The 16200-nt window shown below is 39.0% G+C and overlaps 2 protein-coding genes across 5 annotated transcripts; both read left to right on the forward strand.

Moving 5' to 3' along the window:
- The first annotated feature begins 993 nt into the window (after positions 1 to 993).
- Positions 994 to 9547, forward strand: lca5 (Leber congenital amaurosis 5). Of its 3 annotated transcripts, none has more exons than XM_015373417.1 (10): positions 994 to 1040; positions 1686 to 1765; positions 4326 to 4723; positions 5118 to 5359; positions 5516 to 5821; positions 6967 to 7104; positions 7204 to 7300; positions 7395 to 7522; positions 7613 to 7796; positions 7892 to 9547. In XM_015373417.1, exons 2-10 carry the CDS (start codon positions 1761 to 1763, stop codon positions 8713 to 8715), a joined length of 2322 nt encoding a protein of 773 aa, XP_015228903.1. In that variant the 5' UTR covers positions 994 to 1040; positions 1686 to 1760; the 3' UTR covers positions 8716 to 9547. The 3 variants fall into 3 exon arrangements, with proteins under 3 accessions (XP_015228903.1, XP_015228885.1, XP_015228894.1); XM_015373399.1 differs by having other exon boundaries at positions 996 to 1316; XM_015373408.1 differs by having other exon boundaries at positions 996 to 1305; positions 1683 to 1765.
- A 108-nt stretch (positions 9548 to 9655) lies between these two features.
- Positions 9656 to 14572, forward strand: fam167a (family with sequence similarity 167 member A). 2 transcript variants are annotated; one of them, XM_015373439.1, is made up of 3 exons: positions 9656 to 9854; positions 13035 to 13407; positions 14085 to 14572. In XM_015373439.1, the coding sequence occupies exons 2-3, from the start codon at positions 13039 to 13041 to the stop codon at positions 14346 to 14348; spliced, it is 633 nt and encodes a 210-aa protein (XP_015228925.1). In that variant the 5' UTR covers positions 9656 to 9854; positions 13035 to 13038; the 3' UTR covers positions 14349 to 14572. The 2 variants fall into 2 exon arrangements, with proteins under 2 accessions (XP_015228925.1, XP_015228916.1); XM_015373430.1 differs by having other exon boundaries at positions 9658 to 9854; positions 13032 to 13407.
- The last annotated feature ends 1628 nt before the right edge of the window (positions 14573 to 16200 follow it).

The raw sequence follows: 16200 nt of genomic DNA on the forward strand, positions 1-16200 counted from the left end.
GCCTGTTTTACCTGCAAGGCCACAAAATGTCTGAGTCAGGATTGTTTGCATAGAAGAAAATACTTATTCCCATAACAAGCCAGATTCTTTCTCAAGGTTTATTTATAACATGTTACTGTTTAAGCAAAGTGTCTGTAATTTGTTTTGACTCTGACTAGTTTCCATTATTATAGGTAAGGGGATCAGATCAGAATGCACAATGGCAGCCCACTGCTCTCCAAAGGTATGGGTTAAATGCAGAGGGGTACTTCACAATGTACACAATGAAGTTAAATTCTGTTCTATTTATCATTTTGTATCCCAAAATAACAACACTAAACCTGGGGAGTTAAGGAATGCTGATGAGGATTCTCAGTTATCCAGGTCATAGTCCTCCAAAAAAGTAAAAAAAAAACCAAACAATTAACCTAATGCTAATACTGACATTTTGAATTGAAAAAGCTTCCTGGATGGGAAGCGAAATGTCTTCAAACTTGGAAACCAAGTCCAGTGGATCGTTTTTTTTTTTTTTTTTACTTTCATGGAATGAGTTAAGTAATATAAACTAAATATTTCAACATAACAATGATTCCATGGTGAACACATCAAAAGAGGATGTGGTGTCCTCAAAATCGGTTAGAATTTAATTTAATTTTATTTTTATTTTTTGGGAAGTAGAATGGGGAAATATCGAGTTTCAGCGAATTGCTGAAAGATTCTTACCACAGAAGACTCCATGCTGAAATAGAACTGAAAGATGTTTTCTCAAGTATTACTTTAACATGTGCATATAAAACTATGTTTTTTCAAAAGTCTTATTTTTACCTATAATTTTTTTTATTATTATTTTTATTAAATTGTAAGAGATAAACATATAATTAAATGTCTTAAGTCTTAGAAATCAACCCTAACAGGCCATGTATGTACACTAGAAAATCATGTTAGATGCCTTCAACTTTTAAAAGAACAACAGCGCCTCCTCTGGTAATCAACAATATTGCAACAAGTGCTGCGGTTGCCATGGCACAGCGTCAAAGAGGCTTGCGCTGAAACTGATAAAGGTTACGCTCTGGTAGCTTGTTGATGCTATTTTAGAGAGGGTGGTTGGCGGAAAACATATAGCAAAACCCGGTGCTTAATATTTGTTTTCAATGAAAGCGGTGAGAACTTAGTATATCTTATTTGTAACGACGGATAAGTCAGCTAAAGCTCAAACTAGCTTGCTAGTACCCCAAGCTAACATTAGCCGTCAGAATTACGAAAAATCTGGTCAGTTATGAAGTTTCATCGAAGCAGAACAGTAGAGAGGTGTTTGATATGAACACGCGAACACGCAGGTGGGTACCATCAGCATTTCAGTGGTAAACGCTGACATCAGTGGTCGCCTACCTGTTGAATGTAGCTGTTTGTTTTGTGGCTGCTCTGCCACAACAAGCACTGTATGCTAATCTTCTGTCGTTAGGCTTAGTAATGTGTTGTTAAATGCATTTCATTTGATTTATTGTACCTTCAGACAGACGGCCTTTTCCCATATGGAGATGGCGCCAACAAATTGTTTAGTTACTGTTACTCTGTTTGGATTCTGACAACAATCCAACCGTAAATCACACGAACTACTATAATCTAATAACGCAGCACGCAATGAAATTCATTTAATTGCTTGTGTGAGGCAGATAATGTTGATCATGTTTTTTTTTTTTTTACAGAGCTGGAGATCCAGTTAGCTTGTTCTAGATGGCAGAGAAGAGGTGAAAACAGCAGAGACCACTGGGATATGACTTATGGGGTGAGTGTAAAAATCTCTGTTGTATGTTGACTGTAGAGGGTTTTACATCTGTTATATTGCATTACTTAACACTTTTTTTCAACAAGGAAAGATCTGATGAATAACATTACGTGCTTTCTGATGTAACTAGATTGTCTCTGATATTAATGGTGATATTGCTGTTTACCAGAGATGTCAAGTAACAAAGTACAAATACAGTTTTTAGGTATCTATTCTTTACTCCATTTCTTATTTTTCTTTCTACTTCTGACTTGTACTCATTACATTTTCACATAAGTATTTGTACTGTCTATCTATCCATTTTCTGACACTCCCAAGTGGGGGTCACGAGAGGTGCTGGTGCCTATCTCCAGGGGTCCACCCTGGACAGGTCGCCGGTCCATCGCAGGGTAACACAGAGACACATACACACACACACACTCACACCTAAGAAAAATTTAGAGCAGGCATCCCCAAAGTCGGTCCTCAAGGACAACTGTCCTGCAGGTTTTAGAGGTTTCCCTGCTTTAGCACAGCTGATTATAATGATTACAGTAGAAAAGCCTGTTAATCAGCTTTCAATTAAAATTAGCTATGCTGGAGTAAGGAAACCCCTAAAACCTGCAGGACAGCAAGTCTTGAGGACCGAGGTTGGGGATGCCTGATTTAGAGAACCTAACAGTCATGTTTTGGACTGTGGGAGGAAGCCGGAGTACCCGGAGAAAACCCACGCATGGTAAGGGAGAACATGCAAACTCCATGCAGAAAGACCCTGGGCTGGGAACCTGCAACCTTCTTGCTGCAAGGTGGCAGTGCTACCCACTGCACCACTTAGCAGCCCCTGTACTTTTTATTCCTCACATTTTTATTACAAATGTTACTTGTTACTCTTGCCTTCGGTTTAATGTTATAAATATTTATTTCACGTCATGTGCGCCATCCAATGCAGATCATTGGTGCCATCCACATCTAGTGAAAACTAGTTTAATTGGATGAGTCATATAATAATGTCGGACTCATAAAAAGGTGTCAAAATGTCTGAAAGGTCGGGCACAGGCGAGAGCATATCGGGAGATGGAGACGGAGACCAGCAGGACCTCCCGTATCCTTGGCCCTATCTCAAAGAATTTTTCGAAATAGTCGAAAAATTTAGCTTTAAAATTCATATAGTGGCGAAATATTACATGCTGAGCAAGTTTATATTTTGAGAACCAAACTTTTATAAGGCCTTTAAAATATTATTTAATTCATAAACATTTTCAAAGGATAGGCATCAAAAGTATTAATAGGCTTTCTCACTGGCACAAAATATTGACTCCTAGAGTTGGAATGTGTAATACTTGAAATATAAAACTCTAACATGTCTAGCATCTAAGCAAATACTAAAATGTTGCCCTCTGGAAAGAGGCTTCGCAGCATTCGACGCAGGTCCAGCAGATCCCACATCAGTTTCTTCCCCACCATCATCAGACTGCTGAACTGTTGAAAAAAACTCAAAATCATGTCACAAACTTTGCATCACAATGATAAGACAGAACCAAAAATACTGCATATTTGCACCATTTAAATTAATGCTCTGAACTTCCATATCATTGTTTCTTGCACCATGTTTTTTTTCACCCACACTGTTTACATTTGATCTCTGCTGCACTTTAAGTTCATTTACTGTCTGAAAAGCTGTACTAAACGACATTTCGTTTTGTATACACTCTGTTTATACAAAATGACAAAGTTATCTAAGTCAAACCTTTGTTGTTTTTTTGTATCACAAAAGTATATGATTTAGCATCTCATAATGTGTGCTTTTCAAGTAACAAAAACCAGTACTGCTCCCAACCTAAAAAAAATACATTAAAGCATCTAAATCTCTTAGTTGTTTTCTATAGATTGTCTTTTTTATAGCCTAATTTGAACAACTTTAAAACACACAATTATGTACAAATTTTTCCATTAAGGTTTTATATATTTTAATGTGTATTTGTTTTTCCTGTTTAATTATTTCTGCATATCTTTTTTTCTACTCTGATTTAGATCAGTTTTTGTTTACTTTGCTGCTGTCACTCAGGTTATTTCACCTCTTAAGGACCAATATAGTATTATTTTAATTGTTAGTCTTGATGTAGTTGGCACAATTCTGCATCAATGGAATATTGATTTAAGATATCAATAAAATAATGTAGTCTAATCTCCTTCTTTGTATCTATGGTAAGTCACTCCTTATTTTTTTACATGCAATTATTGACAGATTTAATGTTTAGCTTTGATTGCTCACTGATGCAGATCGGGGACTAGTGTTGTCTAAGGTAAGGCCTAATGTGGTCTCATGGAAACTCCAATCACATGGGCAGAGTTGCTCGGTGACCAAGATGCATAATGCTGAAAGCACCAGGGAAACCAGTTCTGTCTGCATGTTATGGTCTTGGAAGGAAACTAAATGGGAAGATTCTTTATTAGTTATTGCAAAATAATCATTGAAGTCCCTATACTGGTGTAATTTTTAATTAAGAACGAAAGCTTCTGCTTACTTTGTTAATGCTGTAATTTTACTGCTTCTAACCACACCTTGGTTCTCTCGCTTCAGCTTTAACACACCTTATCAAATAGACAACATGGAAGAATCGGAAAAGGCTCCTGAAGTCACTGAGGACAACCGGATTCTAAGTTGCCAGTCCCGTCGAAGCACAAAGAAAGAGTCTCGAGCATCATCGATGCAGACGCACAGAAAAAACTGTCGGGAGAAAAATTCCAGTAACAAAGAGATGGATGGCAGAGCTGAAACCAGATCCGATCCAGATCGAGACCGGATTTCAGATGCAGAGGGAAGGAGAAGCGAAGGCTCATTATATTCCGAGGACTACGAGAATGCCACACAGTCGGAACGCTCACTTTCTCCTTTTTCCCGGTCTCTCACTCCATCTCCAACACCACAGAGAGGCTTTCGGGCAAAGCAGATTTCCAGAAGTCCCCTCCACAAAACACGTATGGGAAATCTGAAAGAAATTCTTGTCACTCTTAATATTATCAGAGTATTATGCAAAAGTATTCATACCCCCAGAGCATTTATTGTTATATAAATTCAACAAAGGCGGTGACTTTTTCTATCACATAATAATAAAATAAGATAGATTAAGTTTTTGGTTAAAAACTGGCATTAAGGAATTAAGTATATTAGCAAGACTCAGTAAATGAAAGAAAAAATGTTGTCCAGATGATGGCAGCAAATCCCCAATTTTAACACCTCAGTATTGAGTTGAAATGAAGTTTATTATAAGTTGTTCAGTAGTAAAATAATGGTTTTATATACCATATTACAAGTTTAAAAGAAACCCTGATAATTAACAGGCTTTTAAAGTTGACCATCTTTATTTTTTAGGTGGGGTTGGACGCTGGAGTGCAAATCGGCTCCAGCGACCTGGGGGCCTTAATGTCACACAGCAGCACCGAAAGGGAAATCGGTCACTAAGCAAGGAGTCAACACCGCATAAAGACTTGGATCTGGTGACCAAGAGAATGCTGTCAGCCCGTTTACTGAAGATCAATGAATTGCGCAACTCCCTTGCTGAACTACAGCAGCAAAATGATGAACTGAAGAAGGAAAATAGAGTTCTCAGACAGGTAAATCTAAACCAGGTTCCTATTAAAGGGGTTTTGTCCTGATTAAATCCTTTCATTCAAAAATAAGGCAGCTCCTTACAGTGTCAATCAATACTAATAATAATAATATCATTTCATATGAAGGTTCCTCTCTAAATATTCTTTCTCTAACTAAAGCTTCAGGTGCGTCAGGAGAAAGCCCTGCAACGCTACGACGACACAGAAAGTGAGATTTCCCAGCTCCTGGCGCGCCACTCCAATGAGATGCAAGTGCTGCGTGAAAGACTGCGGCGCACACAAGAGCGGGAACGGAAAGCTGAGCGGAGGTTAAAGGAGACTGAGGAGCAGTTGCAAAGGAATCAAGCTGCTATGACTCGGCTGAAGAAGCTAGTAGATCAGCAAGAATTAGGGACCAGAGATGAGCTAAGCCGTAGTCTTGAAGAAGAGAAAACTCGGGCTCAAGAGGCACAACGTAGGGTTAAGGTAAATTCATCAAGGAGGGAGATTTTTTAAGTTTTATTAATAATGAAGTATTGTAACTTTTTTACAGTTTCACACACACTACACAAACCCCTTGACCTTTTCCACATGTTCTTACAAGAGAGGAAACCTAAATATATTTCATAGAGAATCTGTTTTTCAGATTTAAAGTGGAAAAAAAAATATAAAATGAAAGACAACAGATTTTTTTTTTTTGTTTTTTTCCCCTCATGTTTTCCAATACTGTTGCTGTTGCTAATATCAAACAGCCCTGGATGTACAACATTGTGTTTAACAGTGCATGGCTTGTTGCAAACCCAAAACATTGCCTCTTCTTACGGCCTTCTTTATTACGACTTTGCTCTTGCCATTCTTATTAGACCCAATTGGTTCTCTTCAATTCAATAAAGTTTATTTCTATAGCGCCAATTCACAACACATGTCATCTCAAGGCACTTTACAGTTCACAAGATCATACAGTCATATTGATTCAAAGTTTTCTATCCAAGGAAAACCAGTTGATTGCATCGACTCATTGACTCAAATGCAATCCCTCACACTAAGCATGCTTGTAGCGACAGTGGAGAGGAAAGACTCCCTTTTAACAGGTAGAAACCTCCAGCAGAACCAGGCTCAGTGTGAGCGGCCATCTGCTGAGGCCGGCTGGGGTTCAAGGAGACAGAAGATGAGATACAAACAGAAACTGTAAAAGGCAGGAAACAGCTTCATCCAGGAAACAAACAGCCAGGCAGATGAGCTCTGAGCCAACTCCCATGTCAGAGCAATGCAGGACTAGTAGCTGTCCTATGAACAGATTCTTCCACCTGAGCTACGAATCTCCACTGCTCCTCCAAAGTTAACATAAACATCCAGAGTCCTTCTTTGCTTTATTCTCTCTTGGTTTTATATGGCTTTCAGAGTTTAGGAGGGTCAATACAAATGCATGCCCCAATTCTCATGGGTCCTTTCCTTTCCACTCCCAGGAGAACCAAAACATTTTGACTGTAAAGCCACAGAACTTAAATAGGGTTATAATGCATAAATACTGCAACTGCTGTATTTTCCTATTGAATCATTGTTAATGTCGCCTTAAATCCTTTGGTGAGGTGGTTGTATAAAGGTGTGTGTGTGTTTATGTGTATTTGAAGGACTTGGAGCGTAGCATTGAGCTGAGCAACAACAGTTTTCAGAGACAGCTTGCTGCTGAGAAGAAGAAGACTATCAGTTCTCAGGAGGAGGTTAAGAGTCTGTTGGAGGAGCTGGACCGACTGACCAAAAAACTCAAGGTACAAAATTCAAATAAGCCCCTAAGCTGCCCTGAAGACTGTGAGCAAAGATTTGTTGCTTTTTGTAAAGTAGGATATTTCTTTCATCCCTTTGAACAGGAAAAGGAAAGGGAGCTAGATGCTAAGAATATTTACTCCAACCGTATGGTAAAACCAACATCTCAGAAAGACACTGACATCAGTGCAAAGCGGAAACGTAAGTCATTCTACGAGAGAGAGACAAACAGGGATGCTTTATAATGGATTTTCTTTTCAATACATCCGTTATTACATTTTATTTTTTGTTACAGTCCTTAGCAGGAACAGCACCAAGGCCGTACAAACTGAGGACACGATGTCAAGTCCAGATTTCCCCTCACCTCCCCCCGCCATTAATGAGTGCATCGGGCAGGCAGCTGACGAGTACCTGTCTCTTAAGGTGCCTGGTTACTGTCGGGTTAACTCTATGAGCGCGGCTGCTTGGTTGAATTCATGCCTCACTTTTTGTTTCTGAAATGATTTCATCCAGGAGCTCGACAGAGCAGACGGAACAGCAGAGGCCGATAAGGAGGCTCATAAAAGGGATCAACAGAAGAAGAGAGAAAGACATAAAGAACATTTGGTGAATGAGACAGAGCAAGACACACAGCAGCGAGAAGGACTTGACTCTGGGCTGGGGGCGCTTGAAGAGAAGCCAAACACATTAAAAAATGGTAAGAAGAAACTCTTCATTGCTCTTGTCTTTACATATTCTATATGAAATACTCAGTCATGACTTTCATTTTAATCTGACACCATACATCTGCAGAAATAGAGAAAAGAAAGAATGAGGAGAAGGGAGAAATAAGGAAGTCAGATTCCCTGTTCAGCCAGAACGAAGACGACATTTACTGGAAGCATGGCCGCGTTCAGGAGACGGTGGCCCGATTGAACAAGGAATCCACGCCCAGCCAGGAAGCGGCAGAAGAAGCCCGGCGAAAAAAAGAGCAGCTGCTAGCTAGGATGCGAGAAATAGATCGTCAAAACCAGGGAGCCCAGGACTCCGTGTTTTTTGAGTCATTTCTTTCCGATTCAAAAAAGGTTGTAAATAACCTCCCCACTCCACATCCACCTGAGGAGAGAAACCATAACTCTTCCGGGGTTCTGGGAAGGAGAGTGTTGCGGTCCCAAACCTCCAGTGATGACTTGGCATTCGGAAGATACGCACCTTCCTTTGGACATTCAACATCCCGGATTCCATCTGGCTTCTCAACAGCACCACCTAAAGAAACCAATAAACCTACACTAGAAGCCATAGGGATTTTTAATCTTGGAGGGGTGGTAACAGAGAAGGAGACAGAAAAGAGAGAAGAGAAAGACAAAAAGGCAAGTCTTATGCAGCAGCTGTTCGGTGCTCAGGCCTCGCCGGCTGGTAGCAGTTTAGGTTCTAATAAAATGGAGGTACTCAATAGCCCTTCGGTAACAAACGGGGTTCGTTCAAGACGGGAAGGACTGCATCGCCTCAGCTCGGGTTCTTCCACACCTACAGCATCCTACATGATGGACAGCAACGCTCTACATGTAACTGACAGCAAACCTGCTGTCCGTGCAATCCCATCATATGATGATGACATAGAGGAACTGGCTTTATAAATAAATGTTGTGATAATAGTCAGTGAAAGCATTCTGTAACTGTCAGGCAGGATATAACTCTGTAAATGAGTGGAAGATTGTTATGTTTTTTCTGTAAATGGTGGACAAGGGATTTTTCTGGTTGAACAAGGCCAGAATCGATCTGTCAGCTTGAACTGAGTTTATTTTCTGACTTTGTGTCAGAGTAGGCAATTAATAGTGAAGTATAATAACAAATTACTTATTCAGTTCATTCTATTCTGCACATTCTCTGACTTTATTTTTCAAGACATTTATTTATCTTGGCAACCAGATAAATCTGTTGTGTACCACTCCCACTGGTGGACCTGATTGAAGAATCAAAGGAAAACCTCAACTTGTGCTTTAACTTTTATTAATGGATTTATTAGACAATCAGTTTGTTCAGAGTGCACATTATCTGTAAATATTTTGGTATGGGTGTTATATACCCATCTGTAGCAAAAATATGTTGAGAAAGTTGATGGCTTATGGCCTTTTCTCCTGCACTAATTCTAAAGCCCAGCACTGACGGTGAGCATTAAACTTCACATGTTTTAGTTATTCATTTGATTTCCTATCAGCTTGTTAGTTCACCTACTATTGTCTCATGCACCCAAAGCATGTCAGATGTTAATTAACCTGTTGGCTAAATGTTACATTTTCACCCTCTGCTCATGTTAAATGTGCAATCCTTTCGGTTGACATATTTCAAAATAAAATTGAAATGTATACATTTGCGCACAAATTTAAACATTTAAAACTGTTTTTGGATTTTTATTTAATTTATATGCATCTTCAAGTATTTATATATGGCAATTGTTTTGTGAAATTATTTATTCTTGTAGATTTTATTATATATTAAAAATCCTAAACAAGTGCATGATTGGTATTTTTTATTTTACTTTAAAATGCTATTGTAGTTCTTTTTTTTGTTAATCACACTGTGGCGCTCTTGTAATGTCAACAAAGCGGGATGTCCGCTGCGTGTCTGGAGCGTCTCTAGGCAACCACGGCCTGACGCAACTAGCCCCGCCCCTCCTCCGGTAGCTCCCCCTTCAGCTTCAGCTGCACCCTGAGCTGCAGGGCGAACAGGTTGAAAGATGACTAGTTGAGAGCGGCTTTTCGCAGTTTTTAACAAGGTAACATCTGCACTTTTCGTAATATTGTTTCATCTCTAATTGTGCTGTCAAAAATAGGTTTTAAGAGCAACCTTTCTCCGTAAAAAGCAATTTCTGATTCAAATGTGTCTTACTATAAAAAAAAAAGCCTATACAAAACAATTGCATTTTCTAATTATTTTAATGCCGCACTTAAGAGTAAACCAACATTTAAACGATAACTGTTAATTTCAATGGTTTGTGTTGCAGTGTTATCTGTGTTTTCTGTTTGCATCAGCTGTTATAACATACCTCATTTTTTATTTTCAAATAATTAAAATGTAATATTTGTAGACTTACAGCAAATATTAAGACTGTGTTTTTTTTTTACCCAATGTCTTTTTATGGACATTGTAAAAGTACAAGCAATATTTAAAATATCTATCTCAACAAAAATATATATATATATTCTATGAACCACTTTCTGCACAATAAATGTAACAAAATACCTGTAACATGTGTGAATAAAGGTTGATAGTCTAATTAAGTGTCCTTCTTAAGAATGATATAAACACCGTATACTCTAATGAATACTGTCAGCACTGACCTTTCTAGAGCTTGCTTGACTTGAAATTTCTAAAAACTCTGCTCATGTTCGCATATGCTGTATAACCTGAAATCTGAAACCTCTCTAGGACATAATGACAGGCAGGTTGTTGAAAAGCATAACACTAAAGCCTGATTTGGTTCTGGCAGTGTTTGTTATGTAGACATGATTGTTATGTTCCAAATAAGGGAGACAGATTTTACAAGCTGCTTAATCCAGATTCCACAAAGTATGTTTAATGATATGGGGAGTGAAGTTTAAAACGGGAGGAAATCTGGTGGCTGGATTGGGCATATGGAACAACAGTTTTTCAGGGGTATTTTTTTCTGCGGATCTACAGATTTGATTTCTTTCTGGGCTGTTCAGTGTCGCATTGGGTAGCACTGCTGCCTCGCAGCTAGAAAATCTGGGTTCGATTCCCAGCTTGGCTCTTTCTGCTAGGAGTTTGCATGTTCTCCCTGAGTATGTGTGGGTTCTCTCCGGGTACTCCGGCTTGAGTTTGTGTGTGAATGGTTGTTTGTCCTGTTTGTTTCTGTGTTGTCCTGCGATAGACTGGTGACCTGTCCAGGGTGCCTCTCACCCGTAGACATCTTGAGATAGGCACCAGCACCCCTTGTGACCCCCCTTTGGATAAGCGTGATAGAAAATGGATGTATGTAAAATAAAACTTAAAATAGCAAATAGATATTCAAAATTCAATCAAGTATTTCAGGCAATTGGATTTCATTTCTTAAAAAAATCTCTTAACCATGTTTTCCAAATCTATCTTAAAGTGCTTTTGTTTTTGTATGTAGAAAGCAGTGAAATTTTTTATTTGCCATTTTGCATTCAACTCTTTTATCAGAACTTTCTGTTCAAAATTCAAATCAACTCATTGGTTAGCAGTTACAGCCATTACGTTTTTTTCTGGGGGGGTTGGCAGGGGGGACATGTCAGCTACACTTTTTTTAAACGTCCGTTTTGTTCCCCTGTATGTTTTACTGGCAAAAACAATGTTATGCTACAGTAAACAGACATTGGTCGAGCACTAGGAGTAAAGTTTTTATGTCATTTAGTTCATGCTGTCAAGATATATGTCTGCCTTAAAACTAAAAATTAAAATTTCTGTTTTGTTGCTTTTTAGCACCTAGCAGTAGTACTCTCTTGTGTTGATGCTTTAAGGGTATAGCTTACTCTATGAAAAAGAACTGGTAATTAATCTGACTTCTAATGTCTAGGGCTCTAAACTCGCATTGGTAGGCTGCCTTTTTTAATCTTCAAGTGTCACATTAAAATATTTTTAGTACAAAGATGATATTGTGTTTTAAGCGTCAATAGGATTCAACTAACTGCACTTGAACTTTCAAATCGAGATAAAATTTCATCTTGTACATTGAACCTTTCTGTTAAATTTGCCCCTAACCTTACTTATCTCTATTATATAGGATTCTGTGTAAGTGCTAATAGGTACATTTCAGTATAACACTTCTAGAACTAATATCTAAATGTATCATAACAGATAAACTTGATTTCATTGTGATTTGTTGAACTCTGTTATTCTGCAGCATTTTGTTGCCTAAATATGATATTTACTTCTTTCTCCGAAAGAGCAAACGAGAATACTTTATTCTGTACTTCTATATGTCTTTAGGGTTTATGATTTGGTGATGATGGTGAATTTGAAAAATTCCACCAACTTCAGAAGAATGAGTTTAAGAAAACCAGATTCATGTCTGGTTAACAACATATAAGACTTTCACTAAACATAAAAAAAAAGGTATTGTTGACTGTAACACCTGACAACTCTAAACAAAATTATATCTGTTGTGTTGTACTACATATTTGTATTTTTTTTATGATCTTGGCTGTAATGTGCTGTTGTGTTAGTGTGTTAGATTTTGTATAATTTAATCTCTTTGATAACCCTGTATCTTGTCCTCATAGTGTTGCACTTTAGCTTTTAACATCATGACCAGGACACTTCAGATGAGAGTTTTCTTTTTGGTTAGTTTGCTCAGCCTTTTTTTAACTAATGAATTATCATGGGTTTTATTAGACCATGTGGTGCCCTTTTAGTTTAAATAAATTAAATCTACACTATTCGAGCCATGGAACACACTTAAATTGTATTTCTAGACACTAGTTCTTAGCTGCAAATAAAAATTATTCATGTTTTGTTACGAAATTTTGGTAGTTTGGAAGTTGTTTGGCAATTAAAACATCTTAAATAAGGCAAAATGGTTTTATTTTGTGCTCCTGTGTTTTATACATAGTAATATAGGACATCCATGACAACAGCATGAGGCCACCAGCTATAGAGCCTACTTCTCAGTAACCTGATAAGACTGGTTGATGCAATAAACAACGAAGACAGAACGTAGAAAAAGATGATACATTTTAAGATGGTTGCTATGGAGACGTTTTGCTTCTGTGAAATAAAAATTGTGACAGCTGTTCCTTCACTGCGCTCTGCCTTAGTTTATTGCTGTTGTTAACTATGTGGTACATGTTAGGTTGATTATCTCCAGCTCTTTGCCAATGTTTTTTTAGAGTAAATGTTATCTATGTAATATAACAACTGCATAATTGTAAATGGGAGGGTTTTTAACAGTTATTCTTCTTTTTGCATTCAGCAGTCTGATGATGGATGCAGGATCATCTCCAGAGATCATGGTAAATACACCCTGTGCTCTGGAGGAAACAAACTGTGGGAACAGTGTGGACATTCCTGGGGATGACCATCTAATGACGTTAAAGGCTTTGACTGAAAAATTAAGACTGGAGACTAGGAGGCCTTCTTATTTGGAGTGGAAGGCCCGACTGGACGCAGAAAACTTTAAAGAGTCACCGACTGGAAAATACCGGCTTCAGAAGGAGCACGAAGGGGAACCAGTCACGTACATTGAGACTGCAGCTGACACAGAAAAAAGTCAGCAAAAGCAGGCCTCAGGTGGGCTGAAGGGGTTTAAAAGCATCGACGAAGCTCTCGCTTGGCTCAGGAGAGAGCTGGTGAGACCCGTCATCAGGCATTTTAGACATATTTGTTTTTGTTCTACGTTTCAAAAATGCTATTTTGCAACATTTAAGTTTCAACTAAACATCTTTTTGCTGCTCAGCCAATTAGTGTTTCACAAACCTCACGCTGTCCAATTAGTGACTAGAAGATACCCATTCATGCTAGACAGTGTGAGCGAATCCCACAATAGAGTTACACAGATTTTCTGCAAGTGTCACCATCTTCACTCTGCTCAATTACTCTGCACATTCAGCCATGGCTTATGAGCTTGGAACCAGCAAAAATAATAGTCTCTAATGGAGGTGGACTTGCACAGTATGAGACCATAAACATAATGCACATTATAAACCTCGGATGATTGCGATCTTTGTGCAAACATAGGGAATGGACAAAGAAAAGTAGTTTGTTTGTGGATATCCCACTGTGCATTTTCCTTTTTAAGTTCTGCTACACAATAAGGACCACACACTTAGGCCTGCGGTCATAGAGGCAATATAAACAATAAAAATGTGATGCTTTAGTCAGTAGTATAAATGTGCTTTAGAGGAAGGTTTGAACTCTTTAAAATGGTTTAATACATGGTTCTGTCCATACAAAAAAACAAAAAAAACAGCCTTCAGTCTTTTTAAGTTTCTGATTCCATTTTCACTTTTCTTCTTTTCCTTTGCAGACAGATATGCGCTCGCAGGACCAGCAGTTGGCTAGACAGCTGATTCGACTCCGGAGTGACATTAACATGCTGAAGATAGAGCAGACGTGTCACCTGCATCGCCGCATGCTCAACGACGCCACCCTCAGCCTTGAAGAAAAGGACGAGCTGTCCGACCTGCTGTGCGAGTGCCCTATCACCCCAGGACTTGGGCTCTCGGCCCCACTGAGACTCATGGGGGTCACTAAGATGAACATTAACTCTAGAAGGTTCTCGCTGTGCTAGCAGGAGCTTTTTGCAACAAAAAACTAAAAGTAATCATTGAAAATCTCTATGGGACCAAGCTTGTTTTGTGTAACAAGAAAATACGACAAAAGTTAAATAAAAATGTATAGTGTCAAAGTCCTTGCAAATGTGTTAAAGCACAGAGATGTACAGAAGCACCTATTTTTTTGCGTATTCAAATAGAAAAAAAAGTAATATGCAATATGAACCTTAATAAACTTTATCTGCTGTCAATCAAAGTGGTGGCAACATTGTGCTTTCTTCAATAGGGACAGGTAAGCTTGCTAGAGTTAACAGGAAGGTGTGTTGAGATCATTGCACAATGAAACAAGAAGAAACCTGGTTAAATATTGCAAAAGGTTCACTTCCCAGCAGCAAATTATTCGAAACTACACTGCTAAAAAAAATAAAAGGAACAAATAAACAACAGGATATAACTCGATATAAATAATCAAACTTCAGTGAAATCCAACTGTCCACTTAGGAAGCAACATTGCTTTATAATCTATTTCGCATGCTGTTGTGCAAATGGAATAGACAACAGGTGGAAATTGTTGTCATTTAGCAAGACACTCAAAGCACTGGTTCTGCAGGTGGGGACCACAGACCACCTCTCATTACCTATGCTTTCTGATCGATGTTTTGATCACTTTGAATGTTGGTGGTGCTTTCACTCTCATGGTGGCATGAGACGACTCTACAACCCACACAAGTGGCTCAGGTAGTGCAGCTCATTGGGGTTGACACATCAATGCGAGCTGTGGCAAGAAGGTTTGCTGTGTCTTTCAGCGTAGTGTCCAGAGGCAGGAGACGCTACCAGAAGACATTCCAGTACACCAGGAGACATTGGGGACACCGTACAAGAGAAACAAACCAGCAACTACATCATCCTTTATGCAAGGAGGAACAGCATGAGCACTGCCAGAGCCCTGTAGAATGACCTCCAGCAGGCCACAAAAGTGCTTGTGTCTACACAAACGGTTAGACAACAAAGTATTCGGTGATATTTCATTAATTCAGACCAAGGATGTGTTCTTTGAGTGTTCCCTTTGATTTCTCTGGGTACAACTTTTTATGAACTGTAAAGCATTTTTTTTTTTTATTTTAAAATTCTGATAAATGGTAAATGGCTTGTACTTACATGGCGCTTTTTCAAGTCAGAAGACTTGACCAAGTCGCTTTACACTACATTCAGTCATTCACGCACACCCTAATGGTGGCAAGCTTCATTGTAGCAACCGCTGGCACCTGGGGCTCACTGACAGAAGCAAGGCTGCCGTACACTGGTGTTACAGAACCCTCCAACCACCATCAGTAGGCAACGCGGGTGAAGTGTCATGCCCAAGGACACAACGACACTGAAAGCAGGAACTTGGGCTTGAACCGACAGCCCTCCGGTTGCAGGGCAAACTCCTTCATACGATGACACTGTCGCCCCATATTGTCATGGTTTTGGTTATGTTATGCTTTACTTTGCTCCTTGTTTTCTAGTTTTTATTGGTTTAATCCTATTTTGTTGTAATTTCTAGATTCATGTTAGTTCTCATGTTGTCCTCTGTTGCCCTCTTGTGTGTGTGTGTGTGTGTGTGTGTGTGTGTGTGTGTTCCTATCCCCTTGGCTCCCTCGTTGTCTCCTCACACCTGCTCCTTGTCAGCTCGTTAGCCCTCCCTTTGTCTCTGTCAGCTATTTATGCTCTCCCTCTGCTCTCACTCTTTGTTGGTTCCTCTGTTGTTGCTGGTCCTGTCATCGCTGCAATCGTCTCCCCTCGTCTCTCTCTAGCTCCTTCTACGTGTTTTCCCTTGATGTCTCCATGGTTCTGGTCTGTTACTTTTTAGTTGGATTTTTGGACTTC

This window comes from Cyprinodon variegatus, unplaced genomic scaffold, assembly GCF_000732505.1.
Source record: "Cyprinodon variegatus isolate N-32 unplaced genomic scaffold, C_variegatus-1.0 Scaffold4, whole genome shotgun sequence".
NCBI lineage: Eukaryota > Metazoa > Chordata > Actinopteri > Cyprinodontiformes > Cyprinodontidae > Cyprinodon > Cyprinodon variegatus.

Bases quoted from the DNA above. Each gene is read 5' to 3' on its own strand.
- lca5 (XM_015373417.1), top strand. The intron at 5,360-5,515 runs GTAAATCTAAAC...CTCTAACTAAAG, and splicing joins AAAATAGAGTTCTCAGACAG to CTTCAGGTGCGTCAGGAGAA. The intron at 7,523-7,612 runs GTGCCTGGTTAC...GATTTCATCCAG, and splicing joins ACGAGTACCTGTCTCTTAAG to GAGCTCGACAGAGCAGACGG.
- fam167a (XM_015373439.1), top strand. From the start codon at position 13,039: ATGATGGATGCAGGATCATCTCCAGAGATCATGGTAAATACACCCTGT. The intron at 13,408-14,084 runs GTGAGACCCGTC...TTTCCTTTGCAG, and splicing joins CTTGGCTCAGGAGAGAGCTG to ACAGATATGCGCTCGCAGGA.